At 43.7% G+C, this 27,329-nt stretch overlaps 1 protein-coding gene across 1 annotated transcript; it reads right to left on the bottom strand.

The window, feature by feature from the left end:
* Positions 1-1,124: 1,124 nt before the first annotated feature.
* On the bottom strand, positions 1,125-27,329 carry LOC139638370 (nuclear factor NF-kappa-B p105 subunit-like). The gene is made up of 19 exons (XM_071512491.1): positions 27,189-27,329; positions 26,343-26,505; positions 25,291-25,449; positions 22,249-22,353; positions 19,675-19,766; positions 18,609-18,747; positions 16,478-16,642; positions 15,708-15,842; positions 12,932-13,093; positions 12,256-12,397; positions 11,189-11,303; positions 10,381-10,582; positions 9,787-9,956; positions 8,280-8,382; positions 8,054-8,193; positions 7,110-7,179; positions 6,207-6,370; positions 5,860-6,001; positions 1,125-5,055 (listed from the first exon to the last, which is right to left on the bottom strand). The coding sequence occupies exons 2-19, from the start codon at positions 26,440-26,442 to the stop codon at positions 4,967-4,969; spliced, it is 2,394 nt and encodes a 797-aa protein (XP_071368592.1). The 5' UTR covers positions 26,443-26,505; positions 27,189-27,329; the 3' UTR covers positions 1,125-4,966.

Below are 27,329 nucleotides of genomic sequence, written 5' to 3'. Positions count from 1 at the left end.
CTTTACAGGGAAAAGTAATCTGATTACAGTAACTCATTACTTTGTGATGTTTTAACCCCAACACTGGTTCAGTAAGAAGCAGTGTTTGGTTTCCCTCCAGGGAGACTTGTAGGAAACAGTCTTCTCTCTTCCCCTCCACAGGGAGGTCAGAGGTCAGGGACTCTAGATCCAGGTCTGCCAACCTTTATAATAAAAGCAGCTTCATCAGTTCGCTCCAGTTATCAGTTTCCTTACAGCTTTACATCGGCCATTCTACTACTTTCTGTGACTCTTATCTAGAGAGACTCCGCTGAGGTCAACAGCAGAATCAGCCTCAGGTCCTGGATCACCAACCAACAGTAAAGAGGTCAGAGGTCACAGCACCCAGACAATAGAGATGGATCTGATGTCATTTTGTAGGCTGTGAAGTCCAAAATCCAAACGGCAGAAATCAAGTCTGCTACAGAGAGGCTGAGTAAATAAACTACATTTTGTTCCATGAAATTTAATAAATCAGCTTTGTGATTTTTCATCGTTCAATTAATCTTTAGTGGAAAGTGGGCTGTACCAGTCACTAGCCTGCAGATGGAAATCAATTCAGCCGCAGTGGAAATTGTGTTTTTCAGTATGATAGTGTAGAATTGGCCAAAATGTCTGAACTGTAGTTGTGTGAAAATGAAATTTAACACAATTGTACTGGCACTATAATGTTTGATCTTTACTTTTTTACCATTTTATTTCCGTAACAGCACATGCTGTCCTCACAAATAACATTTTTGTTATTTGTTTGCTTGTTTGTTTATATATTTCTGTTTGTATGATATGTGTGTTATTTAATTTGACTCATTTTATTTTACAATTTTTTTTAAATTCTATTTTACACTTTATTTCTCACATTTGCATTCTGCTATGTACTGTTAAAAAAAAAAAAAAAAAAAAATCAAGCCCTTTTTTGGGTATTTTTTGAAAAGCCCATTCATATTTTCCATCAGGATTTTGTGCTGCACACCATAAGGCGGAGATGTGAATCTATGGAAGACAAAATGTCGACTTCCTCTTGCAGTTTAGTCTGAGAGTCTCGAGGCTTCGCTCTGATTCGTCTGTTTCGACTCTGAACGCTTCACAAACCACTTAACACACAAATATAAAAAAACAGGAACATTTTTATTTAAAAAAAACATGACAATAAAACCAATTAAAAGCACATTTGAACTGTACAGTGCCGCTTCACAGGGTGCAAGTATAAATATTCCTCCTCAGATGCAAAGTGATGGCGTGCCGAGCGAAGCTTTGGCTTCAGACCGAAGAGACTTTACACATCACTTCCTGTCCACAGCCTTTTGTCAATTACATTAACAGTGAAGGACAGCTCATTTGCATAATAACTTTAACCATTTTAATTAAAAGAAACAAGAAGAAGAAACCAAACTAAAACAAACTATTAGAACATGAAGCACCAAACAGGTTTAGGGTTTAGGGGGGAAGGAACCAAGGGCTTAGTTAAGTGTTTAGGGTGTAGGAGTTAAGGGGTTAGGAAAGGAGTCGAGGTTTCATGCTGCGTTCAGGTCGCGTGGGAAGAAGCGTGAGAACAGGAAAACGTCTCGTTACGACTTGGAAGCCTTAACGTGTTTTAACTCGTTGGAACGCCCCACATCCTAAATAATTTGTATTTCTGAATTTAAAATCAACTGTAAACAAAGTGCAGGAGATGTGACTCACTTTTTGTACGTAGACTTGACCGCGTTACTGCAAAAATAAAAGATAATTTAGACTTTCATCATCTTGGGTGCCGACCTCGTGGATTGGCTGCAGTGTTTCCTGCCTGGAGACTCTTCATCATACTAAGTGAGAGAAAGCAGAGCTGCAAAAAGTCCAGTTTATCTGACTTTCGTTTCGTTGTTTTTCACAGCCGGCTCGTATTTATTGTAAATCCGATGTGACCTGAACGCAGCAATCGGGGTAGGGGTTAGGATTCAGGGTGTACGAGTCAAGGGTTTAGGGGATAGGGGTCAAGGGTTTAGGGTTTTAAAGGGTCGGGGGTTTGGGTCTGGAGGTTAAGGATTCAGCAGTGGGTCCACTTGTTGTTCACGGCGGGCCTGGTGTAGGCGGCTTGGCGGACTTTGCCGGTAAAATAAATTGCTAAACCCCCCGGCGGGTGTTGCTGTATATTTTACAACAACAATCCTAACTTCAGCAGCTCTGTGTGATGTAAACAGAACAAGCTGCACAAGGACAGAAAAGCATCATAAGGCTAAATTACATCTTGCAATAGAAAACCTAAATTTTGTCTGGTTCTCTTTCTAACTCCGTCCAGTATCTCAGCCAATAGGAGAGCGCTGATAACATCATCGCCGGTCTCAGCCGCCAGGTCTAAGCGGGCCGCCCGGCGTTTTTATATCAAGTGCTGACTCCGCCCACCCGGGCCGGTTTCGGCGTACACCGGGTGGAATTACAAGTGAACCCATTTAAAGAGAAGCTAAACCCCAAACTCAAATCTGCCGTCTGCTATTGGCCGAACTTTGGTGCCAGGTGATGATGTCACCACCTGTTGTACTCAATAGAAGGTGACGTGGCACCAAAGATCGGCCAATAGCAGATGGCCATTTCAGGAGCATGCTGTTTACCTTCAGATGTCAGGCTTTACACAGATTTGAGTTTAGGTGGTAGGAGTCAAGGGTCAAAGTTATTGGTATCAGTTTAGCTGGCTGGGTTGAGGTCAGGGGTCAAAGGTCAGGACAGTCCTGAAGTGATAACCTGGTGTAGATGTGACAAACATGAACAGATAAATGTCTTTACAGGTTAGAACTGGAACCAGGTTCAGCTTTAGAAAAACAAAATGCCGTCTGCAGTGAGATTCCTCAAGTTTTGAATTTCTTTTTCTTTAGTTTTTCTGATTCTTGCAGTTTGAAACAGAAACAGCAGAGAGGTGATGGACAGGCGGTCAAAACATCAAGAACATGAAACCCTCGCTGGGCGTCGACCTTTAACCTCGTCTGCATACTGAAGGCTGACGAGCCTCGATCCAACCGGTATGTGGTCATCATTACAATCATTTCATTCTCAGCGGCACCTGATCAGTTCAGAGTCTTCCTGCTGCAACATGAAGACGAGAACAAACTGGAGCTGAACCACACGGATCAGGTGATTTTTATTTTTACCACAGCCAGGGAAACGGGGGAAATATTATGGAAAAACACAAAAAAAACTTCTAAAAATTTAAGAAAAGTAAATTTTTGGCAAGGAACCATGTCGCTTCACTTTGCCAGGTAGAATCAACCAAAGTCAAATCAATCAAAGTTTTTTCTGACTTCAATCTCAGAAATTATTCATTTCTTCTTGCAAATTTCTGAGTGTTTTTTTTCTTTAATCTCAGAAATTCAGAGTTTTTTTTCAGAATATGACCTTCCTTCTGCCAGCTGTGTTAAAAAAAAAATTCACCACCAACGACCCTGATATACAGAGCCTGGGAGTGGCCATCGGGAGAGAAAAAAAAGGTAAATATTGAGTCCACGATTTACTGTAACGTGCCCACGAATGAACTAAAACGTGCAATTCGTTCCCTCGATTTCGTTAAACTGCAGTTTAGGAAAAAATGCAACTTAACAGGAACCTTTTGCAGATAGGCCTAGTAAGGATTTGGTATGTTAATATCCATCGACTGAATAGGCAAATCCCCCAAATATTGCATCATATTTATCCACTTAACCTTCAGGCCATGTAAACACAATCAGGTGCTGCAACACACCCAGGACAGGCCACATTTAAACATGATCACCAATATGTGACTGACTCTTTATAAGCTGTGAAGAGCTCATGGATTATATATCCAGAGCATGATGTCACTATTTAGAGGACAAGTTTTGGCAATTTGTGTGTAAAGAGGAAATCGAGGGAACGAATTGTTTCTTGTGCGCATGAAAATAAAACGAGAGCTTGAATTGCATCTCGTGCACGTTTCAGTAAATCGTGGCCATGACATAAATTATTTTTCTCCCGATGGACGCTCCTGGGCTCCGTACAGACACACCGTCGTAGAACTGAGACGCTACTGGCAGAAACAGTCCGTCCTCATCAGGCTTTCTGGGGGAAATAGACAGACTGACTGACAGAGAGTGACTGACTGACTGACAGACTGACAGACAGACAGACAGTCAGTGGATTCTGAGGCAGACAGACAGGAAACCGGTCCAGTGTCTGCTGAACCTGAACCACAGCAGACTCTTCCTCTGGTTAGTTGGTGGAGCGTCTTCAGGAGAAAACAGGCGGTTCACACTCAAGAAGCAGCAGCAGGTTCTCCGGACCGTCCGGGTTCTAAGGAACGTGGAGCACAAACGTTTCTGCTTGACGTTCCTTCATAAAAGAACATAAAACAAGTTTTGGGAAAATCCACTTCTTCTTCTTGAGTGCAAACGATCCGTTTTCTATCAGTTCATCGGTCGACTAGACGTTCAGAACAGAAGAGACTCGGGTGAAGTGAACTCTCTGACTGACTGACACTCAGAGACCAGGACCAGGGCCAGGACCTGGACCAGGACCTGATGAGTCCCTGCTGATGTCTCTGTCCTGTAGAGCGAGGTACAGGTTTTACATTCTTTGGAGTGTAGCTGGGCTGAACAATTCCAAATCACAAAACATTTACTTTGTCGTTTCTTTCTACAAAACATGATTAAAATGTCGTTCATTTTTTTTTTTTTGCCCTTTGTAATCCATTATTTTTTTTAAAACACACGTTACAAACTCACCCATGTTTTCTATACTGTCGGGTAAATGCCGCAGTTCAACACACATTTAATTACAAATATATAAAAAGGTTCGCTGTGACCGTTAGAAAAACATTCAGCCCTAAAAAGCAAAATGGAGGAGAGTTTTCCTCCGTCTGTTCCAGAGGAAAAACTCTGTTCAGTCTGGAGTGATGGACACTCTCCCTCTTTCTCTCTCTCTCTCTCTCTCTCTCTCTCTCTGTCTTGGAGACGGACCAATCAGGACGTCACGCTGTGGAGAGCTCCACCCCGCTGTCACACACCCCGCTGTCGATCTGAGCGTCCACCTTCAGATCCTGAACCCGAGCGGACAGACCTGACGGAGGAGAGAGAGAGAGAGAGAGAGAGAGAGAGAGAGAGAGAGAGAGAGACAGAGAGACAGAGACAGAGAGAGAGAGAGAGAGATATGAGCCTGCCTTCACTTTCATTTCCCTTCAGTGTTTCATACGTGTGCCACAGGTTCACCCAGGAGTGACTGAACATGAGTGTTTAGCCTAATTTTGGTGTATTTATTTACCAATTCATATAAGACATCTGATGGTTCAATATCACACCAACCCTACAAATTAATTTCTCTAGATTTCATCTTTTCAAATTTGTCAGTGACTGTTGAATAAAGGTTAGAAGAGCGAATTAGTGACAGAAAATAGTCGATAATTGGGTAAGACTTTACAATAAGGGTTAGTTAATGCTTAATAAGCATTAACTAACCCTTAATTAACAGTTAACTAATGTGTAATTTACTAATGGTGTTCATGTCAACTAAGGTATTAATTTATACATTTTTTAATAGTTTATAAAGATGACTATTAAATAATGTATAAATTAATACCTTAGTTAACATGAACACTATTAGTAAATGATTACCAGACACATTAGTTAACTGTTAATTAAGGGTTAGTTAATGCTTATTGTAGCCTTATAGTAAAGTGTTACCATTTTCTTTTATTATTTTCATTATCATGTAACATGTGACATGTGACACAGGGTGGAGTGGGGGGGTGGGGAGGTGGAAAAAGAGTAAAACTGAATATATATGTATTCTTGACGATATTGTTTTATACTTCCCATAAAAACAATAAACAGATTATTAAAAGTAAATAAAAAAATAAGTTCTCACCCATCATCATGTCTGTGGTGGGGGGGGTCGGGGGGGTTTCCTCCTCCAGGCGCTGCAGCTCCTCCTGCAGGACGCTCAGCGCACTGCAGTTTCCTACTGACCTCAGACCAGATAACAGATCCCTCACGGTCCCGCCTGACACCTGCAGCGCACACACACACACACACACACACTCTGTCAGGGTCAAGGGTCAAGGTCACGGGCTCAGGGAGGGGGAGCTCTGAGGGGCGGAGTCTAACAGGTCTATGTGTGTGTGTGTGTGTGTGTGAGTATGAGGGTGTGTGCATGCTTGTGTGTGTGTGTGAGTATGTGTGTGTGTGTGTGTGTGTGTGTGTGTGTGTGTGTACCTCGTAGCTGTCCAGCAGAGTGGCGGCGGGGGAGGGGCTCAGTCTGAAGGCGGAGTTCAGGATGCCGAGGCCCAGACTGTGAGCCAGGCTCTCCCAGCAGCCCTCGCCCTCCAGAGCGTCACACAGCGCCCGCTTCACCTCCACACCCAGCCCCGCCAGGTCACCTGCTCACACACACACACACACACACACACACACACACACACACACACACACACACACACACACACACACACACACACACACACACACACACACACACACACACACACACACACACACAGGGAAAGACAGCATTATAACAGTGATCATGCAAGAGTAGATTTCTTAGGAAAGAAACAGAATCAGAGAGAAGGAGAGAGAGAAGGAATGATATTTTGTGTATATTTTAGGTTTTTCTTAAAAAGTTGAATCTTCAGCCTCTGATGGAAGATCTGAACTGACTCTGCTGTTCACATCTGATCTGATCTTTGTTGTTAGATGTGATTTGGAAGACAACTGAAAATTTCCAGGACTTTCCAAAACTAATTCAGAGTGCTTCCTCCTTCTTCCTTCCTGGTTTGTTGTTGTTTTCCAATCTGAAAATCATCTAAATGCAAAGAAAGCATCAGATTCTGACACATTTGTTAAATTCCCTGATATTCCCCGACTTCCCCAAAGTATCGATCAAATTCCCTAACTTTCCCCGTCTGGAATAAACCTCTCAATATTCCAGGACCAATGGGAACGCTGCCATGTGATGACCTTCCTCTTTCCACTAAGATCCACATCAGGTTTCCACACAGCTGCTCACACACACACACACACACACACACACACACACACACACACACACACACAGCTTCAGTCAGAGTCACATCACTTCCTGTGGGCTGTCTGATGGTTTTAGGGATGTGAGCTCACCTTGAGGAGGGATGTAGGATCTGTTGGAGGGTTTTGGTTCGTACTCTTTACCGTTCAGAAGCTCCAACACCTGGAATCACACACACACACACACACACACACACACACACACACACCATGTACAGACAGACAGGGAAACAGGATGAAATGTGTCTCATGTCTCTGCACAACCAGAACTGGAGACCAACAAATTCATACATGACATTTATCAGAATGGGAGAAGACTGGCAGACACACACTGCTAACTGTTAGTCTGTCGAGTCTGATTCTACTCTGAACATCTGGTTGGCTGCTGACACAGTGAAACAATGACACAGTGAAGCGGTGACACAGTGAAACAATGACACAGTGAAAAGGTGAAACAGTGACACAGTGAAGCAGAGACACAGTGAAGCAGAGACACAGTGAAGCAGAGACACAGTGAAGCAGAGACACAGTGAAGCAGAGACACAGTGAAGCAGAGACACAGTGAAAAGGTGACACAGTGAAACAGTCTGCAGGTCAGTCAGACTGTTGCAGCTTCTCCTTCCTAAAATAACTTCTTGACACAAACAGAGACAGAGTGTATCCAAACTACTATAACACACTACTACTACTACTACTACTACTACTACTACTACTACTACTACTACTACTACTACTATTACTGTTACTGCCACTACTACTGCTAGTACTACTACTAGTACTACTACTAGCTGTGCTATTACTGATATTAATAATGCTACTACTGCAACAACTATTACTGCTACCATTCCTACAACTACTATTGTTGTTGCTACTAATTCTACAGCTGCTATTCAACTAATACTAATACTAATACTAATACAGTTTTAAGCATATAGCTCTTTTTAGTGGATTCAAAGCACATAAACTAGTGAAGGAAATGTTCTGAGGAGAACAGACAGGAAGTAGATCCTGAGGTGAGCAGGAGGTCAGCTGTCTACCTGCGGCGTGGCGGCCATGTTGAGAGGAGTGGTTCCTGGGATGTAGCCTTCATCCTCCTCCTCCTCCTTCTCCTCCTCACTCCCACAGCACTCCTCCCTGAAGAACAGCGGCTCAAAGTTCTCCTTATGAGGGTCTGCACCTGCACACACACACACACACACACACACACAGTCAGGCCTCCAGATGGAGTGTGTGTCCTGTCTGGAGGTGGAGGTCGTCTCGTACCTGCAGCGATCAGGAGAGCGGTCAGCTTGACGGAGCCCCGCCCCGCCGCGATGTGCAGAGGGGTGGAGCCATTAAAGGTGCAGCAGTCCACTCTGGCATTTCCCTGAGGACAAAACCAACACACCGTCAGTACCAGTACAACCAGTACAACCAGTACCAGTACAACCAGTACAACCAGTACCAGTACAACCAGTGCCAGTATAACCAGTGCCAGTACAACCAGTGCCAGTATAACCAGTGCCAGTATAACCAGTGCAACCAGTATAGCCAGTGCCAGTATAACCAGTGCAACCAGTATAGCCAGTCCCAGTATAACCAGTGCAACCAGTATAGCTAGTCCCAGTATAACCAGTGCAACCAGTATAGCCAGTCCCAGTAGAACCAGTGCAACCAGTATAACCAGTCCCAATATAACCAGTGCAACCAGTATAACCAGTGCAACCAGTATAGCCAGTCCCAGTATAACCAGTGCAACCAGTATAACCAGTGCCAGTATAACCAGTGCAACCAGTATAGCTAGTCCCAGTATAACCAGTGCAACCAGTATAACCAGTCCCAGTATAACCAGTGGCAGTATAACCAGTTCTGCCAGTATAACCAGTCCCAGTATAACCAGTGCTACCAGTATAACCAGTACCAGTATAACCAGTAAAACCAGTAGAAGTGTCATTATAACCAGTACCTCCAGCAGCAATACCAGTATTCCCAGTATTCCTAGTATACCCAGTCCTCCGAGTATACCCAGTCCTCCCAGTATACCGTCCTCCTAGTATACCCAGTCCTCCCAGTATACCGTCCTCCCAGTATACCCAGTCCTCCCAGTATTCCCAGTCCTCCCAGTATACCAAGTCCTCCCAGTATACCCAGTCCTCCCAGTATACCGTCCTTCCAGTATACCCAGTATACCCAGTCCTCCCAGTATACCCAGTCCTCCCAGTATTCCCAGTCCTCCCAGTATACCCAGTCCTCCCAGCATTCCCAGTCCTCCCAGTATACCCAGTCCTCCCAGTATTCCCAGTCCTCCCAGTATACCCAGTCCTCCCAGCATTCCCAGTCCTCCCAGTATACCCAGTCCTCCCAGCATTCCCAGTCCTCCCAGTATACCCAGTCCTCCCAGCATTCCCAGTCCTCCCAGTATACCCAGTCCTCCCAGTATTCCCAGTCCTCCCAGTATTCCCAGTCCTCCCAGTATACCGTCCTTCCAGTATACCCAGTATACCCAGTCCTCCCAGTATACCCAGTCCTCCCAGTATTCCCAGTCCTCCCAGTATACCCAGTCCTCCCAGCATTCCCAGTCCTCCCAGTATACCCAGTCCTCCCAGTATTCCCAGTCCTCCCAGTATACCCAGTCCTCCCAGCATTCCCAGTCCTCCCAGTATACCCAGTCCTCCCAGCATTCCCAGTCCTCCCAGTATACCCAGTCCTCCCAGCATTCCCAGTCCTCCCAGTATACCCAGTCCTCCCAGTATTCCCAGTCCTCCCAGTATTCCCAGTCCTCCCAGTCTACCTCCAGCAGCAGGCAGCCGGCCAGCGACACGTTGTCGTTCTCGGTGGCGAGGTGGAGGGCGGTCCGTCCGCTGCTGCGCTCCTGAACCTCCACACAGGCCCCGCCCTCCAGCAGCTCCCTGAGGGAAGGCAGCCGATTGGACAGAACCGCCAGGTGGAGCGCACACAGACCTGGTAACCATGGCAACAGATGGAGAGACGTTACCGCACGGCAACCAAACATGACAGTCTGTGTGTGTGTGTATCTGCATGAGTGTTTAAGTGTGTGTGTGTCTCAGTGTGTGTGTGTGTATGCATCAGTGTGTCTCAGTGTGTGTGTGTGTGTGTGTCTCAGTGTGTGTGTGTGTGTGTCTCAGTGTGTGTGTGTGTGTCTCAGTGTGTGTGTGTGTGTGTGTGTGTCTCAATGTGTGTGTGTGTGTGTGTGTGTGTGTGTGTGTGTCTCAGTGTGTGTGTGTGTGTGTGTGTGTGTGTGTGTGTGTGTGTCTCAGTGTGTGTGTGTGTCTCAGTGTGTGTGTGTGTGTCTCATTGTGTGTGTGTCTCAGTGTGTGTGTGTGTGTCTCAGTGTGTGTGTGTGTGTGTGTGTGTGTGTGTGTACCTGCGGTGTTAGGCAGGTCCAGCAGCTCTCTCAGCTGTGTGTGTTGTAACAGGAAGTGGATCATCCCTCCTCCTTCCTGCTGGGCGGCCAGGTGCAGCGCCGTGTTGCCGTGGCGATCCGTCAGAGTGGCGTCGGCCCCGGCCAATAGGAGCGCTTCCACCGCCTCCTTCTGCTGCGTGATCACAGCCAGGTGCAAAGGAGTCTGGGATACATGGAGGGAGGGAGGTGTCAGACACACACACACACACACACACACAGCTTGATGTTTTTCTGAATTTGTGTATCATATAAAATCACTATAAATCTGACTAGTCTTCTATTTTTTTACACAAACCGAAACATTTTAGTTTTCTTTTTTCTGTAGTTTACATTCCTGCAGTTTTTATTTGCTTTCCTTATTGACTGAACAGCAGACTGTTGTTTTCAATGCTTCACACACAGTCACCAAATCCTGGTTAATTCAGCAATAAACTTGTACTCATGTCTAGTTTTCTGTAGTTATGTTGATACTAAATGTGTGTTTTATGGTATCTTGCTGTACTCGGTTTACCTTTTTTTTCCCTCTTTTTTTCTTTTTTTACCTTGTGCTCTATTGTATCTTGCTGTACTCTGTTTACCTTCTTTTTACCTCACTGTTTTAATCTCTTATTTTCACAAAAGCCCTTCTAGGGACGGGTGTTGCAAATTAGCATCCGCTATAAACACTATGATAATTGCATCGGATAGCTGTTCTCAGTTTGTCTATGTATATTGCATCTGTCCCTATCAAATAAACCATAAATAATAAATAATAGTCAGTGGTGGTTACCTGGTAGAGGTGGTTCCTAATGTTGAGCACCTCCTCTCCCAGCAGAGCAGACAGAACATGAGTCAGACTCTTCAGAGCCTCCTGCTGGCTGTGGAGGACCGCTAGGTGGAGACCACTGGAAGGAAGGAAGGAAAGAAAGAAAGAAGGAAGGAAGGAAGGAAGGAAGGAAGGAAGGAAGGAAGGAAGGAAGGAAGGAAGGAAGGAAGGAAGGAAGGAAGGAAGGAAGGAAAGAAAGAAAGAAAGAAAGAAAGAAAGAAAGAAAGAAAGAAAGAAAGAAAGACAGAAGGAAAGACAGCAAGACAGACAGACAGAAAGAAAGAAAGAAAGAAAGAAGAAAGAAGGAAAGACAGAAGGAAAGACAGAAAGAAAGAGAAAGAAAGACAGAAAGAAAGGAAGACAGAAAGAAAGAAAAAGAAAGAAAGACAAAGAAAGAAAGACAGAAAGAAAGGAAGACAGAAAAAAAGAAAGAAAGACAGAAAGAAAGAAAGACAGAAAGAAAGGAAGACAGAAAGAAAGAAAAAGAAAGAAAGACAAAGAAAGAAAGACAGAAAGAAAGAAAGGAAGACAGAAAAAAAGAAAGAAAGACAGAAAGAAAGAAAGACAGAAAGAAAGACAGAAAGAAAGAAAGGAAGACAGAAAAAAAGAAAGAAAGACAGAAAGAAAGAAAGACAGAAAGAAAGTAAGAAAGAAAGAAAGAGACAAACAGAAACATTCACATCTAATATTGACTGATACACAGATTGGTGGATTGAAGGTTTTGGGACTTTCAAAGCTTTTTCTGTGATTTATTAATTGAATTTTCAGTAAATCTCGCAAATCATACAGGGAAGGGAACCTATACTGCTTTGGGACAAAAATGAATTGGCATATACAGTACTGCTGAGGAAGAGACTTCCAAAAACAAAGACATGAATAAAATCCTTCAAATAGGGATTTTTTTAAATTAAAATATTTTTAAATTTTGAAGCCCTTTTAAAGTTTGTGAGAGAGAACATTTGAGAATTGTGTAGTTTGTGTGTGTGTGTGTGTGTGTGTGTGTGTGTGTGTGTGTGTGTGTGTGTACTGACGTGTCTCCATCCTCGTCCTGGGCGGTCATCAGGGGGCGCTGTGGAGCCAGCAGGTAGGCTGAATCTCCTGTGACACAGAACTGGAAGAGAGCCTCCACCTGCCGGCCTGCTGCCTCCATCAGCCTGGCATCCACCTCACACACTGACACACACACACACACACACACACACACACACACACAAGCACACAGAGCAACTTCTTAATTTTCTACACATGTAAAATCACTTTAATAGAGAAGACAGCATCACATCTCTCACCCTGAACGCTCAGTAAAAGCACTGGATCGGTACTCACAAATACGTGTGTGTGTGTGTGTGTGTGCATGTGAGTGTGTGTGTATGTGTGTGTTATAAATATAAACCAGCCAATACTGCAATGTGTCTGCAAGTTTCATCAAGTTAAATTTAGGACTTGTTAAGACATCTGCAGCTGGAATAAATATGAAAATGAAAAGTATCAGAATACTTTTATGACTCTGCAATTGGGCTGATTTTTCACCAGAGAAATAGACTAAGCATTTTTAAGTGCTCTTCGACTGAATTTAAGACTTAGAACGGGTCCTTGAGTTTAGAAAATACACTTAAAAACATTTCCAGGACCTGCAGACACCCTGCTCCCTGAGTCCACTGCTCACAGATGAACACAGGGTCTATAACAGAGGCAGTGGATCAGTACCTCTGTCTGGCTCTGGCTCCACGCTGCCTCCTCTGTCCTCAGCCTTCTCCCCCAGATCCAGGCCCGCCGGCTGGGCCGAGGCTGGCAGCACGGCCCCCGACGCCACATCGTCATCCGGATCGCTGTCGTCTCCGCTGTCCTCTGCTGCTCCATCCTGAGAGGCTTCAACACAATGTCAACATTAATATTGACATTAACATGAACATTAACATTAACATCTGCTCTAGACTGACTGCTGCACAGCTGGAGTTTGACCCGACGGACAAGAGCGTCGCCTCAATGAGACGGCGAGATGTGGAGAGGAAAACTCTGACTGGTGTTTGGGCGTAAGCACGTAGAAGACATGCCCACACACATGAAGTCACATCCATTAAGGGTCAGACAGTGGAATGTGTGCAATTTTACAAATATCGTGGGACAATTACTGACTCAAAACTAAACTTTGAAAAAAAACTGTGAAGTCGTGTGCAAAAAGGGGCACCAGCGTTTGTTTTGTTTGAGGAAACCGTCCTATTTCCACATCGATAAAACCATGATGACCTTATTCTACCGTGCTTTTATTGAATCGATTTTTTTTTTTCTTTGGTGTCATGGTTTGGAAACCTATCTTTAAAGAACAGAAACTCTCTGAATCAGATTGTGAAATGGTCTAGTGGGCTGATTGGTGAGTCACAGCTTAACCCAGCAGCGTCCCTGCACACCAGACAGTTACAGCGGATAACTGGCTGGACTCCCCCCCCTCTGCACAGTGAATCTCAGCTTCTTCCTTCTGGACTAGAACCCAAAGTGCAGAACAAAGCGAAAAAATAGCTTTGTTCCAGCACCCATCACTCAGATGAACAAGTTGTAGCAACATTGCACAGATGATATAGAAGCAACGTTTTATTTATTTATTTATTTATTTATTTTATCTTTTAGTTTTAGTGATGATTGGAACTTTGAGTACTTTTATTATGTTTGTCTACTGTCTGTGTTGTTTGTAAAATGTGTGTCAAGATGGATGACTCAGTACTGCAAGCCAAATCGAACTACGGGTACAAATAAAGTAAACTGAACCTGAACCTGAACCTGAACCTGACAGCAGTTCAGAGTACTTTGTGGATTTGGAGAAGGCCTAAGACTGTGTTCCCCAAAATATCCTGTGGATGGCGCTGTGGCAGCACGAGCTGCCGGGTCGCTGCTGTGAGCCGTTCAGTCCCGGGACACTCACACTGAGAGCTGTGTTTGTATTCTTGGCATCAAGTAAAGCTCATTCAAGATGGGCAGCGGACTCTGACAGGGACGCCCCCTGACCCCTCTCCAGTTGTGATATTCATGGACAGGATATCAAGGTTTTTAGCGCTCATCGCGGCCCTTCTCTCCGCTGTATGTTGTCTCTCTCTGCCTCATCTGGTTTTCTATTTTTCATGTCATTGTTATTGTCCATGTTCTTGTCACTGTTTGTCCCGGCACTATTCCCCACTCAGCGTCCCGGTGGGGGATCCCTGTGTGCCTCGACTCGCCCAAGGTTTATAACATTTTGTTTTCCTAACAAGGTTTTTTCTTGGGAGTTCTTCCTTGTATGCTCTGAAGGTCTAAGCCTGGTGGCAGCCAGGTAGGTTAGGCTGTGAAGATTATGTGGCTGTTATGTCATTTGCTTTTGTGTGTCTTGCTCTTCCTGATTATCCTATGTCATTCTGTTCTATGGCTGATTGTTAGATCTAGTTAGGCTCATTCTCTGTAAAGTCCTTTGAGACAGGCAGTGATAAAGGGCCATACAAATAAATGACCAGATCTGTCCTGAGTTGCTGAAGGCTCTGGATGTTCTTGGCACTTCAACTTCAACTTCAACTTTATTGTCCCGAGGGGAAATTTGTCTTGCAGCCAGATAAAACATAGAACACACAGAGACATGGGCACACAGACTCAGGTGCAAAAAACATGATAACATACATGAATACATCAAGTGACAACAGGAAACCTAGAGTATGTTTAGCCATCGCTAAAACCATCATCAGCCCCCAGTAGTTAAATGGGAAACTAATCATCAGCTGGGTCATCATGAGCATTTAATAGTTTGGTGGCCTGTGAAATAAAATAATTATTCAACCTGTTAGACCTGGCCTTTGGTAGTCTGAATCTCCGTCCGGAGGGTAGGAGCTCAGATTCTCTATACAGAGGATGAAGAGGACATTGTCTCTCAAATGTCTCCAGCCTTAGAAGTTGCTCTCTTACGGAAGATGTGAGACAGATCAGGCAGTTTAACACCAATGATCTTACTGCCCACTTTAACTATATGTTGCAACCTGTTCTTGTCACCTGTTGAGAGATTACCAAACCAAGTAATAATAGAGAGAGTGATGACTGACTCTACCATGGAGCTGTAGAAGAGCATCATGAGTTTAGTACACACACCAAACCAATTACGCTTACGGAGGAAGTTCAGTCGTTGCTGGGCTTTTTTACAAATTGCCCCTGTGTTGTCATTGAATTTCAGCTTGTTATCAATTATAGTTCCCAGGTATTTCTAACACTGAACCTGTTCAGTGGTTCAGTGTTCAGAAAACCTGGCTCTACCTGAGTGTGTGTGTATGTGTGAGAGTGTGTGTTGCGTTACAGAAACTGATACTCTGAGTGTTGTCAGACAGGACAGAGTAATTACTGCTGAAACATTAGCAGCACAGGTGCACACACACACACACACACACACACACACACACACACACACACACACACACACCTACACAGCAGGGCAGCTGTAGTCTCTATTAGATGTGAACAGCAGATGATTCCTCACCGTGTTTGATGCCTCCTCCTCCTCCCAGACCGGCTGAGTATCCTGTGGTGAAACCTGCTCCTCCTCCTCCTCCTCCTCCTCCTCCTCCACCTCCTCCTGCTCCATAGTTGTAGGTAGAGAAGCCCTGGAAGTAACCTGGAGGACAAATCAAACGCACCCAGACCCCCAGCTGAAACAGGCTATAAAGGATTATTTGAAAATGTATGTTCCCGGTCCTCAGTGACTTTATGACCTTTATGACTAAGCTGTTTAATTGGAAGTTTCATCTGAATTTCATCTGTTAATATTTGGAAACAAAGATGATTCTGTTTTCAAAAGCAGAACTATGTTGTAATCTAAAGTCTTGAGATGACTCATACATTTAACAGGAACCCATAATGTGATGTGATATGTAATGTGGAGCCGGGATTTTTAAAACACTCATTTTATACTTTTAATCTGACTGGACGTGACTCAGGGTTCCTGCACTCCTACGGACAAAAATCTAATTCAAGGACTTTTAAAGATCTTGTCTGGGGAGATTCAAGACCTCAGCACTGCCATGTTTTGGGATAAAATGTGATATTGGTTGAAAGTAGACACTGTAGTGATTTTGATCTTATCGAGTCAAGAATTTCTGGTGAAATCAACATTAAATCTCAATTCCGGGGTTTTCCTCAGGATGGGAAGTGCTGATCCAGAAAGCTGAGGCATATCTGTGAATTTGGGTGTTATATTTTAATTAAAAAATCAAGTTCTTTCAAGGCCATCTATTCATTTTCTGACTGTACCTCCTCCTCCTCCTCCTCCTCCTCCTCCAGGCCCTCCTCCTCCTCCTCCTCCCCCTCCTCCTCCTCCTCCTCCTCCTCCTCGGTACAGCCCCCCTCCTCCATGACCGCTGAAGTCCTGGAAGTTCGGCAACGTCTTCTGCCTCTTCCTCTGCACCTCCTCCTTGTCTGAACACACACACAACACACACACACACACACACACACATATGGGCTTGGAAATCAATAAAATGCTACTAAAAATAAAAAAAACAACTGATATTACTGAGAGTTTATAAAGCACAGAGTTTAAATAGAGATTCACTAGGGGGCGGTGTTTCCATACACAGTCACTAAAGTTCAGCTGTCAATCATGATGCTCAACTACTGTAAGTTAATTTTTCTTTTTAATACTTTTCTGATGGATTTCCTTAAAGCTGGTATCAATAAACACCCAGTAACCGGTATTTGTGCTCACTGATCCTGATCTGGATGTATTCACAAAAGCAGATGGGCTGAACAGAAAACATTTTCCTCTGTTGCATAATGAAATGTGCTTTCATTTAAAGTCCAAAGATTCCCAGAACTAGTCAGACCAGAATCTGACGAAAAACTGCCAGAATTATTTTTTATTTCACCTCTCTAGCACGGACGTAATCATTGTGGTTATTCAGCATATCCATCCATCAGCATATTATACTGTTTATCTGTTTATCTCTTGTATTACCTTTTATTCCTATTTTTTATAATTTTTTTTCGGCACACGCTTTTATGTAAAGTTTGATCTGTTTTTAATTGTATCTCTGTTTGTTTGTGTGTTTGTAGTTGTACCTGTTTACCTCATATATTACTTTTTATTCCAATTTTCTATTATATATATTTTTTTTTTATTTTTTTTTTTCTATCATTCATTGTGGTAGTTTCACATCACTGCTTTTGGGTTTTATTGTATGTAAAGCACTTTGTAAACATTGTTTTTAGAAAAGTGCTATACAAATAAAGTTATTATTATTATGTTATTATACATTTAGACTGGGTGGACAACTCAACAGGACCAGCTGCTGTCTCCACGAAGCAGACTGAGCAGGTGAGTCCAGGTGAAGCTCTGATCCCTTATCGATTTACCTGCTAAATCCACTTCAGTCATGAGGAAGAGGAGAAGCTTAAAGAAGGCGCTTTAAGCCCCGGACAGATAAGCGTCAACAAACGCACCTATTGTTCTGAGCGGCTGCAGGCGGGCGGGAGGCGTTAAGCGGCTCCCGGCTTCAGCTCAGAACTCGGTTCAGTTTCAGAGCCTCGACTCGGGGAACAGACACCAGGACAGAGAGTTTTCTCTATGAACTGCAGGAGAGACCGGCTGATCTTCTATCTCTCCTTTACATTACATCATTTAACAGACGCTTTTGTCCAAAGCGACTTACAATAAGTACATTTTGTCGACATCGTTATGGAGGTAACAGAACTGTATCCAATTCCGGACACTCGGTCACTCGCGTAATTTCTGGTGTTTACCGGCATTTTTATAGAGTTCCCAACCGAAAGCTAAGTGACGTAAATTCATACACATTTCAGAAGCTAGGTATCAAATTTCATAAATATCTATACACATTTAAGCATATAAAACACTAAGTTATGAACTTAGTCAGGAACAAGAAGCGGGAAGCCTTAAATCCCACTTTTGGCGACAGTTACTTCATGTAGAGAATCTGTATCGGCTGATAAATGGAAAAAATAAGAGCTTTGAGTACAGAGCCTGCATTTCTTACAAGTATCTGTAACATTGTGAAGGTACAGGAAGGGTTAATAAAGGGTTAATATGGAGTATATGAATACACCGACACGGACGAAAGCAAGTGTCCGGAATTGGATACAAATTTTGAATCTCAAAAATAGGTGCACTATCATCCATTTGCAGGGACTGGAAGAAAATCAATTACAAGTTAAGGTAAAAGCGATATTAAACTTTAAAAAAGACAGATAGAGGATTGTTAATTTCTGAGAAACTTCAGCGAAAACAGTACAGGATGAAATATATTGGTATATGATTGTGATTTTTTGGTCATATGCTGTCCGGAATTGGATCCCCTGATGTTAAATGTGACAGTATATAGTGATAAGAGTCTCAGGCTGTGAGGTCTGGGTGTGTCAGACGTACCGATGATCTGAGGATGGTAGGTGAAGGGTTTGGGCTCGCTGGTCTCGTTGTCGGACTTCCTCTTCAGCTGGACGAACACGGAGGTCGGCTTCTGCAGGTTCAGGTCTCGGTACTTGGGGGTTTTGAACACTATGGCGAACTGAGGGACAGGAAACACACCGGTTAGATCAAAGCCTGCAGGATGATGATGCTGATTATCATGTGAATGAATATTATGGACCACAGGAGCAACAGCTGGTAATACAAATACACAATTAGAATAGAATGGATTTAAAGAATTAAAGTGTTTCTGCTGCATCCCACGCTGAGTACTGATACTACAACTATCCTGATACTGCTACTACTACTCACACTACAACTAATACTGATACTACAACTACTACTCATACTACCAGTAATACTGATACTACAGCTACTACTCATACTACAACTACTTCTGATATTGCAACTACCCTGGTACTGCAACTATTGCTCATACTACAACTACTAGTGAAACTACAACTACTACTGATAAACTGATACTCCTACTCCTACTACAGCTACAAGTACAACTGATACTATTACTATTTTAGCTGCTGTAGCTGCTGCTACTACTACTACTGCTACTACTACTACTGCTACTACTACTACTGCTACTACTGCTACTACTACTGCTACTATTACTACTACTACTGCTACTACTGCTACTACTGCTACTACTACTACTGCTACTGCTACTACTACTGCTACTATTACTACTACTACTACTACTGCTACTACTGCTACTATTACTACTACTACTACTACTGCTACTACTACTGCTACTATTACTACTACTACTGCTACTATTACTACTGCTACTACTACTGCTACTATTACTACTACTACTACTACTGCTACTATTACTACTACTACTACTACTGCTACTATTACTACTACTACTACTAATACTATTACTACTGCTACTACTACTGCTGCTGCTGCTACTACTTCTACTACTAATACTATTACTACTGCTACTACTACTGCTGCTGCTACTACTACTACTACTAATACTATTACTACTGATACTACTCCTCCCACTGACCTGTCTGTGGACGTCTGTAGGGGAGAAATCTCCTAGAGCCTCCCATGTCAGCCCCGAGTCGTCTTCTTCATAGAACCGAACCTGGATGTCATCTGGACACACACACACACACACACACACACACACACACACACACACACACACCAAAGACAAAAACACAGATGACTTGTCAGTATCTTCTGATCTTCAGTCTGTGTGTGATCTGGACTGGATGAGTGCAACATGTACTGACAGGGAAACCGTCAATCTGTCGGATCAATTCATGGTCCAATAATTTCATATTTATCCTCAAAGGACCAGTTGTCACTTCCAATGATGAAAGACCTCTCACTTGTATTCTTTGTAGGGATGCAAATTTTCAGAAATTTCCTTAAGCGGTCGTCGGTTACGTTAATGACCAATTAATTGACCGATTAATCATTATGTAAAAAACAGCTTTTGACATAGAAAATACAAAATGCGTGTTTGTACACCTGTCTTTAGGCCGACTCAACAAGTCACTCAACCAAGCAGAATTCAAAAGAGTCGGGACCCCCGAGAACGAACGTCAGTGTTTCCCACAGGCTGAACATGTTCTTTCTTTAGGGTTCATTACTTTAAATTGTCTTCACATTGTGTCCAACTGAACCAGCTGGTGGAACATGCAGTGAGTCTCTGCTCTGCATCATGTTCACTTCCTGAGTGTTGAGCAGTGTTAGACTTGTCCGATAGAAAACTATCAAGTTTCTCTTTACCGTTACAACACATGCGAGTTCAGAGAAATTGTGGAATTTTATATTTTTTTACAAACGTTTTCAGAACGGGAGACGGACTGTCAGGTTGATACAGAGCTGCTGCATCAACACATGACAGACAGGAAGTGATGCGCACATCAGACGCATTACAGAGTGATTTAGATCCATTTCTATACATTGATGAATTGTTTATGTTGTGCCGGCCGTGCCGATATTGTGGCGCTGCCTCAGTTTATGTTTTGGAAACAACGGCACGACAATCTGCTGGTTTATTTCAGAATAAGAGCGTGTCTGTGTGGTCAGGGAGGAGTCCAGCAGCCTGGAGACAGTCAGTCCATCCTGAAACACTCGCTCCGGGGGAACAGCTGTCCCGGGTCGGGGGAATGCTTTCTCTGTCATTGAGCTTGTAGAGCTGCTGTACTTCAACTTTGTATTACAATGTTTACAATGAACACTGCTGTGTTTTCAGGTGTGATGCTTCCACCCGCTGGCTTGGCTTTCTTCTTCCTCTGTATAGGCGGTGAAAGTTGCGACCTTGTGGCGGTAAATAATTTCCGAAAAAAAATGAGAAATAGCACATAACGTACATTATCGATTCATATACGCTTGATCAATCAAATTGTTAACGGTGATTAATCGATCGTCGATTAATCATTAACATCCCTAGTTCTTTGTGTCCTTCGCTTTTTAGTAATCTTTAGCTGCCTTTGTTCACATATGGCTCCTTATGTCTAGACTTCTGTGGCATAGAAGGAGATTAACAAATAGTAGTTCAGAATTTTAAAAAGTCATTTATACAACAGTTAGTTCCGGTCGATTTGATTGAACCTGCTGAAGTTCTGCCAGCAGGTTAAAAATCAAACCAAAAAAAAAACACCCAGCAGCCTGAAACAGGAAAAACCGTTCAGGGCTCCGGTCTCTTCCTCGTCAGGATTTGCATGTCGGAGGGGAATTCCCCGCTGAAGACTTCCTCCTCCAGCCGGACGGCCCGCTGACGTCAGGCTGAGACGACCTGACAGCTCGGCTTTAATGACTACTCCTACTCACTAAATACTTATTCACTTACTTATTAAAACAAAAACACATCTCTGCCTGTCTTTCAGGATCCGAGCCAGCCAGACTCTCAGGTCTGGACCGGTCTGTCAGCTGTTTCCAGGATGAAAACTAAATCTGCTGAAGGTTTTTTTTTAATAAACTTCCAGAAGCCCTGAGATGTTCCCGCTGTCTGCTCTTTGACAATCAGTTTCTCTAGTCTACAAGTTCCTCTGTGACCTTTTACTGAATCATCTTGTGGCGATCTGCGCCTTTAAGAACGCACCCCCCACGTCACACACACACACACACACACCCCCATAGACGGAGCAATGGAGATTTCAAAAGGTAATGGCACCTACTCACAAACCGACACATGCAGGAAGAGGCTAGTCCGTCCCACAGGAGAGGATCAGATCCACATGTGAAAAATGTATTTGAGTTCTGAGTTTAAAGTCAGAATTCTGAGTTCTGACTTCAATCTCAGAATTATGATTTTAATTTAAGAACTCAAATAACTCTGCTAGTGGCACTCTGTTCCACTAGCATATATGTTTGATTCATATATACTGTATATATTCAATATGTTATCGCAAGATGATTTACGGGAAGGGGAAAAAAACATATTTCTATGATACAAATTCATTGTATAATCTATCTATTTTTTCAGTTTTTTCTCTAGTTTTTCTGTCTGAACCAACCTGGCCCGGTCCAAGACAAGACTCGGCCCACCCCTACCCAAACCGGACCTGCCCCGCCCCTCCCCTCCCTGACCCGCCCCGCCCCTCCCCTCCCTGACCCATCTTACCTTTCTGGACCTTGTCACACAGCAGGTAGACCTCTTCTCCCCCCGTCACGCAGCCGGCGGTCCGGTCCATCCTGACGATCTTCAGATTGGAGGCGTTGGGAGCCTCTGAGGGAGAGAGAGAGAGAGAGAGAGAGAGAGAGAGAGAGAGAGCAGGATGGTCAGTGGAGAGAGAGAAAGAGAGGGGGGAGGGGAGGGGGTTCAACTTCCAGAAACACAAAGAATGTCTTTTTTCTTTCTAAAAAAATATGCAGCTTCACATATTTTCTGTTGTGAAAAGTGAAAGAAACGAGCGCTGGTCGGTGATAGATTCAGTCAGTAGAGGAGGAGAGGAGAGGAGGAGAGGAGAGGGAGGAGGTGGAGAGTGGAGAAGGAGGAGAGGAGAGGAGAGGAGAGGAGGAGAGGAGGAGGAAGAGGAGAGGAGAGGAAGAGGAGAGGAGGAGAGGAGAGAAGAGGAGAGGAGGAGAGGAGAGGGAGGAGAGGGAGGAGAGAGGAGAGGAGGAGAGGAGGAGGAGGACAGGAAGGAGGAGAGGAGGAAAGGAGAGGAGATGAGAGGAGAGGAGAGGAGGGAGGAGGAGAGCGAGGGCCGAACTGAAAGTGGAGAGCAGGTTTCAGTCTGCAGAGAGGAAGCTGCTGTTTGCGGAAACTGAAGTGAGGCAGAGAGTGAGGCAGAGAGTGAGGCAGAGAGGGAAATGAAACCAGGCTGCAAACAGCAGCTCAGAGTCACAAACTGAAGTGACACACAGCAGCCTGACATCAGCTGAACATACAAAACACTCAGCAGAATACTGTGCTGACCTGTAAGGCTAAAGGACAGTGACAGAGAGAAACTGAGAAAAATAACTTCATTATCTTCATCTTCATCATCATCTCCTGTCCTGACAGAAGTGTTCTTGGTACAGAAGTGGATGATATACAGTCAATTGTTTAGTAGTGGATGATATACAGTACTGTGCAAAAGTCTTAGGCACACTTTGCTTGCTTTCAAAAATAATTAAATGATAAATAAATCTAAGACACAATTTATATAAAACTTTTGGGTGCCTAAGACTTTTGCACAGTACTCTATATTGTTTAGTATTCACATAAAAAGCCAGTGGAAAAATCAGTTCCAAATGTGTCAGAGAACATAAATAGAAAAGGTGTGAAACCATATAATATAACACAAATACAGTCTTAGCTGCTAACCCAGGCCTGTGTTTCTGTTCATTTATTGCTTTGAAGAGCTTGTATTTGTCAGCATTATTTACAGCAAATAAACTGCTTGTTTTGTGCTTCATACGGTTTCCCACCTTTTCTATTTTATATATTGTTTCGCAGAAGCACTGGGTCTAACTTTTGTTGAAGTGAAGTCTAAACTTGAGTCATGATGTTTGATTTTTCAAAAACACAAAAATACTTCCTGCTGTTCAGGGCAGAATACTATACTATACTATACTATACTATACTATACTATACTATACTATAATATACTATACTATACTATACTATACTATACTATACTATACTATACTATACTATAATATACTATAATATACTATAATATACTATACTATACTATACTATACTATACTATACTATACTATACTATAGTAAGTAATAAATGAACAGGCATGTAATTCATCACAAGCTGTGTCCTGTTGTCTCTGTGGACCCAGTCACTCCTCCCTGCTTCTCTGTTTTGATGGGAGGCTTCATGCTTTAGTTTGTTTCTTGTCAGTTGTCTTGTTGTGCAGCAGGAGGCACTGACAGGCACTTTGATGTCTCATGTACATTAGACTCGGGCTTGATGTAAAGATCAGCATATATATTGTACTGTCTCCTGGTTAGCTGTCAGAGCTTCACACTTTTGTCCATAATTGAAGTTACACAGTCAATCCACATCGTCTGTGAACACAGAGATCTCACTGCAACACAGCAGACTGTTTATCAGAGTTGCTCATGTGAACGCCGACTAAAAAGCTACAAAACTAGTCCTCCTCCTCTTTCAAACAAGTAAACAAAAGCTGTAGCACCTCCCTAAGGCCAACCAGTGTCATTTTGAAAATGCCGGAAGGCTGCAGAAACACGCATCATTGTCCGAAGTTTCGCCAAAATCCAATTTGTGGCGTCCAAGATACTGTAGGACACGATACTGTACTGGACGATATGTTTAACTCCCGATGTGATACGATTCGCGATACGATAAGGTTCAGGATTCAATCCAACCAGGATACGATGTGATCAATAAAAGTTCAGTGACATCAAAGTCTGACTGTGCAGAATTCTGTTTATTTCTGAGACTCAAATCTTTCCAGCGATGCCATTGGCTGCTAGAATGTAAACAACAATTTAAAAATGTCGTTACAAAGTGACAATAATATAATTTGGATGGAGAGCTTGTGAAACTGTGATGGTCAAGAGTCTCATTAGTGATTACTACAGCAGAATAACATGGAGCTGATATCACCATTCATGTTCCTGACAGCAGAATAACATGGAGCTGATATCACCATTCATGTTCCTGACAGCAGAATAACATGGAGCTGATATCACCATTCATGTTCCTGACAGCAGAATAACATGGAGCTGATATCACCATTCATGTTCCTGACAGCAGAATAACATGGAGCTGATATCACCATTCATGTTCCTGACCCAACAGACAGACTGTCACATTTTTGTATCGCTATATATTGAGTTGCGATATATCGTCCCATCACTAAAATCTACTGCTCCTCATCTGTCCTGCAGGGTGTGTGTTCAGGTGTATGGGTGTTGGGGTGTTGGGGTATTGGGGTGTAGGGGTGTAGGGGTGTTGGGGTGTAGGGGTGTAGGGGTGTAGGGGTGTTGGGGTTAGGCGTGTTGGGGTGTTGGGGTGTTGGGGTGTTGGGGTGTTGAGGTGTTGAAGTGTTGGGGTGTTGGGGTGTTGGGGTGTTGGGGTGTTGAGGTGTTGGGGTGTTGAGGTGTTGAGGTGTTGGGGTGTTGGGGTGTTGAGGTGTTGGGGTGTTGGGGTGTTGGGGTGTTGAGGTGTTGGGTTAGGGGTGTTGGGGTGTTCAGACTCACTGCTGTCATAGATGGGTTCAGACACCACAGGCTCCAGCCTCCTGGAGAATCCTCCATCACTGTCTGGGAGGAAAGCTGTGAACATCAGCCGGACCACACTGAGGTCCATGTCTTTAGACTGGACAGACGCTGCACTGCTGATCACACTGCGCTGGTGGTCTGCAGGGACAGAGAGAGACAAGCAGAGAGACAGGCAGGGAGACAGGGAGAGAGAGAGACAGACAGACAGGCAGAGAGACAGGGAGAGAGACAGGGAGAGAGACAGACAGACAGGGAGAGAAACAGGGAGAGAGACAGACAGACAGGCAGAGAGACAGACAGACAGACAGGCAGGCAGAGAGACAGACAGAGAGGCAGAGAGACAGACAGGGAGAGAGACAGACAGATGGACAGGGAGAGAGACAGGAAGAGAGACAGACAGATGGACAGGGAGAGAGACAGACATGCATGATTAAAGAGACGCACATGTTTCCTGTATTCATTTCCACACACTGGGTTCCTAGCAGCTGAACTTCATATTACAACCCAGTATTGTGGGTTTAAACCCCATCCAGGGTTTGCATCAATTTATGACTGAACTCATCAATTCCAACTCAACTGAGGAATTGGAATTTGAAAAAAAAAAACAGGAAACAGAATTAGAATTGAATTGGAACTGTTCTCACCACATATCTGAGATGCCACATAGTGTTTTATATTATCAATGCTGAAAATCATAAAATGCTAAAGGAACCTTTCAGCTGGTGTTTGATGCAGAACACGTGATGGTAATCCATACATGACTGAATGTGTTTGATTTGTTGAACTGTCTTTTATCTGATTCATAATGTTTTGATTCATAATGTTTAGAGTCGAGACAAACTCTCTCAGAAGTGGAATTTCATGAAATTTAATGGAATTCAGTTCTGATTCCTGTCATTCACATTCTGTTTGCTTACAGCTGGGGGACTTTCACACTCACACTGCAACTACAACCCAACCACACACACACACACACACACACACACACACACACACACACACACACCACACACACACACACACACACTGACCGGAGAGCTCCCGGGGCACGCGGACCTCCCCCTGCAGGGCGTCGATCTCCGGGTGGATGGAGACTCCACAGTTGTAGCCCATCCTGTACGCCTCCACCATCCTCTCCTCCAGGATCTTACTGACGTTCTTCTTGTCACGTGGAGGATCCCCAGGTTAGGGAAGCTGGGAGGGAAACACACACACACACACACACACACAGACACACACACACACACACACACACTTTACCGTCAGCACAGAAAAGAAGAAAGAAAAACACTAAAGAAACACTAAACTCTGTTGTAGTGCTGACTCCAGGCAGAGTATCATGGTTAGTGTTACTGGTCATAGTGTTTTTATTTGTAGTAGCATTGGTAGTAGTAGTATTATTGGTGGTAGTTGTAGTAGTATTATCAGTGGTAGCAGTATTGATGGTAGTAGTCTTAGTAGGAGTAGTATTATTGGTAATGGTATTATCAGGGTTAGCATGATTATTGGTGGTAGTAGTATTATAGGTGGTAGTTGTATTGATGGTAGTAGAATTTGTAGTATTAGTATTATTATTGGTGGTAGTAGTCCTATTGGTGGTAGTATTACTGGAGGTAGTAGTATTATTAGTGGTAGTATTATTGGTAATAACATTATTGGTGGTAGTAGTATTATTGATAATAGTATCTGTGGTAGTAGTATTTGTGATAGTAGTATTATTGGTAGCAGTATTATTATTGTTGGTAGTATTTTGGTGATATTGGCAACAATATTGTTGCTGGTGGTGTTATGACTGTGGTTGTGCTGGGCAGCTTCCAGTGGCCTGTGTGTGTGTGTGTGTGTGTGTGTGTGTGTGTGTGTGTGTGTGTGTGTCAGACCTGATGCTGGAGTCTTTGGGCTGCAGCTCAGCGATGCAGATCCCCTTGTCACACTGCTTCCCCACCAGGCTGTGAGCGTGCAGGTGAGTCAGGCTGGAGCCGGCCGTCACCAGCTGGACCACCACCCGCGCCGGGCCCAGG

The sequence above is a fragment of the Centroberyx affinis genome, unplaced genomic scaffold (assembly GCF_046629955.1).
Source record: "Centroberyx affinis isolate AG114_WGS23_722 - 3 ecotype Tasmania unplaced genomic scaffold, CSIRO-AGI_Caff_v1 ptg006320l_1, whole genome shotgun sequence".
NCBI classification, from domain to species: Eukaryota; Metazoa; Chordata; class Actinopteri; order Beryciformes; family Berycidae; genus Centroberyx; species Centroberyx affinis.
Note: the sequence above shows the minus strand (reverse complement) of the source record. Positions and strands in the feature narration are given on the sequence as shown.

Bases quoted from the DNA above. Each gene is read 5' to 3' on its own strand.
- LOC139638370 (XM_071512491.1), bottom strand. From the start codon at position 26,442: ATGGTGGAGGCGTACAGGATGGGCTACAACTGTGGAGTCTCCATCCAC. The intron at 16,643-18,608 runs GTACGTCTGACA...GTGTGTGTTCAG, and splicing joins CTACCATCCTCAGATCATCG to ACAAGGAGGAGGTGCAGAGG. The intron at 8,383-9,786 runs GTAGACTGGGAG...TTTTGTCCTCAG, and splicing joins CCGGCTGCCTGCTGCTGGAG to GGAAATGCCAGAGTGGACTG.